This window comes from Ascoidea rubescens (genome assembly GCF_001661345.1).
Source record: "Ascoidea rubescens DSM 1968 unplaced genomic scaffold ASCRUscaffold_38, whole genome shotgun sequence".
Classification (NCBI taxonomy): Eukaryota; Fungi; Ascomycota; class Saccharomycetes; order Ascoideales; family Ascoideaceae; genus Ascoidea; species Ascoidea rubescens.
The window spans coordinates 1-3,216 of NW_017962950.1; the positions used below are offsets into that span (position 1 = coordinate 1).

At 31.4% G+C, this 3,216-nt stretch overlaps 3 protein-coding genes across 3 annotated transcripts; 2 read left to right on the plus strand and 1 right to left on the minus strand.

Moving 5' to 3' along the window:
• Positions 1-283: 283 nt before the first annotated feature.
• Positions 284-923, plus strand: MSH5 (MutS family protein MSH5; the record flags this gene model as incomplete). The annotated part of the gene is made up of 2 exons (XM_020194234.1): positions 284-494; positions 568-923. Coding segments are annotated over exons 1-2 (394 nt in total), but the record flags the coding sequence as incomplete, so codon positions are not given.
• Positions 924-1,042: 119 nt separating this feature from the next.
• Positions 1,043-1,526, plus strand: ASCRUDRAFT_78379 (uncharacterized protein; the record flags this gene model as incomplete). Its single annotated transcript, XM_020194235.1, has 2 exons — positions 1,043-1,345; positions 1,410-1,526. Coding segments are annotated over exons 1-2 (227 nt in total), but the record flags the coding sequence as incomplete, so codon positions are not given.
• SAS10 (rRNA-processing protein SAS10) lies at positions 1,495-3,216 on the minus strand (the record flags this gene model as incomplete). The annotated part of the gene is made up of 1 exon (XM_020194236.1): positions 1,495-3,216. A coding segment is annotated over one exon (1,350 nt), but the record flags the coding sequence as incomplete, so codon positions are not given.

The following is a 3,216-nucleotide window of genomic DNA, read 5'->3' on the forward strand; positions in this document are numbered from 1 at the left end:
TTTTCAGGCATTTACCTTTCGAATTAAATGAGTTATTAAATGCTGTTTATATTCCCCATCTCGGTTATTTGATTTCTGTTAATTTGGATCCTAACATCGACATTGAACAAATCAAATCTGATGATTGGGAAGAAATATTCAAAACAACAACNACGATTTATTTTAAAACCAATGAAACTCGAGAAATGGACGAATATTATGGTGATATCTACAGACTAATTGGTGATCTTGAAATTGAAATTTTTTATGAATTGCAAATTATTATACTAGAACAAGAGAAAATGCTATGTCAGGCATGTTTGCTATTGGCAGAATTAGATTGGTATGATAAATTTAATATAACCAAGTTTTTTTTGTTTTTTTTTGTTTTTTTTTGTCTGNTTTTGTACTAACAATCAGTTAAGTTTTCTATCTTTAGCAAAAGCAGCTTCCACTTATAACTATGTCAAGCCAAAAATGACAATGGATATAGTTCTAGATATCAAAGAAGGGCGGTATGTTTTTGGTTCATAACTTTTCTGATAATAAATCTTATATTTGCAAACAATACTAACCTTTAAAATCAAGCCATCCTTTATATGAAACAATTGCTGCCACATTTGTGCCAAATGGTATATATTTAAATGGCTCTACTTCGAACGACGAAAAGTGGTTTGAAAATGGGTTTGAAAGAATATTATTACTAACTGGAGCGAATTTTTCAGGAAAATCTGTATATTTGTCCCAATGTGCTTTAATTACTTTTTTAGCGCATATTGGCTCATATGTTCCTGCATCAAAAGCAACCATAGGCTTGACTGACAAGATACTAACAAGAATAATGTCAAAAGAAAGTATTTCAAAGATGCAAAGCACTTTCCTAATTGACTCTCAGCAGATGTCTAAATGCTTGAAACTAATGACAGAAAAAAGTTTGCTTATAGTTGATGAATATGGAAAAGGAACTGACATAATTGGTATGTTAAAAAAAAAATTCAGTAATTTTATATTTCCTCACTAAAATCTTTGGATTACTAATTCAAAAACATAACACAGATGGCCCTGCACTATTTGGCTCTGTTATTAAATACTTATCAAATCATCCAAAATGTCCAAGAACCATTGCATCCACACATTATCATGGTAAGTGGCATTTATAATTATATTTTTTTTTGAAAAGCATACCCTAACATGAAAGAAAAGAAATATTCAAAACTAATATTATAGACAAAATCAGCGGTTTGCATCATTATCAAATGGAAATTATATTCTCGTTAGAATTAGACGAATTCCATAATCCTGGAAATAACATAACTTATTTGTATAAAATCAGAGAAGGAATTGTGCAAAGCAGCTTTGGAATCTAGTATGTGAACCTTAAGATTCTCACTACAAACCATGAAGAGATNTAGTATTGACATGAACAACAGCTGTGCAAAAATGTGTGGTATTAAACATTCTATCATTAAAAGAGCAGAACAATTGCTTGATATTATTGAAAAAGGTGAGGATCCTGTAATCGCCTGTTCAACATTAACAGAAAGTGAAAAAAAATCATTGATAATAGCTGTAAGTATTAACCAAAAAAATCAAAATCACCATCTAAAAATATATTCAAAACAAAATTTTCTAACAATATGCAGAAAGAGGTTTCAAAACGATTTTTGAAATTGGATATAGATAAAACAAAGCCTGAAAAATATTATCGCGATGCGCTAGAAGAAATTTTAAACTTATCTGATCAGGAATAACTCCAATAACTGCAAATTACACGAGGAAAGAACATCATGCTAGTTGACTTAAATTCTTCAAAGTCTTGAAATAAAAAGTATAAATTACAATTTAAATGAACATATTAAAAATGCAAATAGAATTAAGTGAATTTGATGGAACGAGATACATTCTGTTTGATACCAGTCTTCTCACCATCATAAGAGCCTTGCTGTCCACCTGAGTATACAGCACGAACACTTTTAAGTTTCTTTTGTGCTTTATCGTATTTCTTTCTCTTTTTAACTCTTGCATTTCTGTTTGTGTTGGAACGTTTGGGAGTGAGTCCTTTGTTTTTAAGAATTTGATAATTGATTGCTCTTTTACCATCCTCGTCAACAGACTCCTGCATTTCTTTCAATTTTCCTTCCTTGGCTGCTTTTACCACTTTATTATGGGCATTTTTACGCTTCTGTTTTTTCTCAATCTTGGAACTCATGATACTTTCATAATAAGAAACACCTGATCCATCGTTGTTTATATCTTTTGCTAGTTTTTCGTCATCAGAATTTACATCGTTATCGTCAAGATCAGCCCCATATCCACTATCTTTTTGACCACGTTTGCGTGCTTCCTCAATGAGTCTTTGCTGTCTTTCAAACAAACGTTCTTTATAAGGAAGATCCATATCACCAGTGTATCTTGAATCCTTTTTGTTTGCTTGTTGGTCAATTTTTGAGGTGTAAAATCGCAAGTTACGTTTTCGAGCCTTCTTTTCTTCAACATCAACATCAGCTGCTCCACTTTCAAAGAAATCAGGTGCATTTCCAGCACGTTTCTTTATTGTACGTTTGATAGTAATATCAAAATCATCTTCACCATAAATTNTGCTTTCCACTGATTCATCAGAGGATATTTCCTCTTCTTCTTTTTCGTTTTGCACCGTATTATTATCTTCTATTTTAGATAACTGTTCTTCATCATCACTCTTACTGTAGTCTTCGTCGATTTCCATTTTTTCTTCATTGTTTGTGGATATATTAGCATTCGATGGTTTCATGTTACCATTATCAATACTATTTTTATCATCTATATTATCAGGTAGCTCATTTGCTTGTCTCCAAACTTCTCTGCAGTTCAATATACTTTCCATTATGGAATGACCTCTCATTGAAAAGTCGTCTGTATTCAATTGCGATATGAAAATCGCAAAATAATTAGTGATTAGTCCAAGGTAGGATGATAAAGCTGTAAATTTAATCTCTAATATTTCATTTCTATCATTTTGAGAAGATAATTTGCTAAGAACCGGCAATAACTTGTTGAACTCATTTGATAAGGGGATGAATTCAGGATAGGTTGTTTTGACATATTGTAATCTANATTCTTTATCCAATTTACTAATATTGTCTTTCACAGAAGACTCTTGTAGTGTGTTTGAGTTCAAAATTCCAGATCCATCTTGATCAGAAATAGAAAATTCTTTGACTTTCTCAAACCAAGTGGACTGAATGTCTTCATCAACAT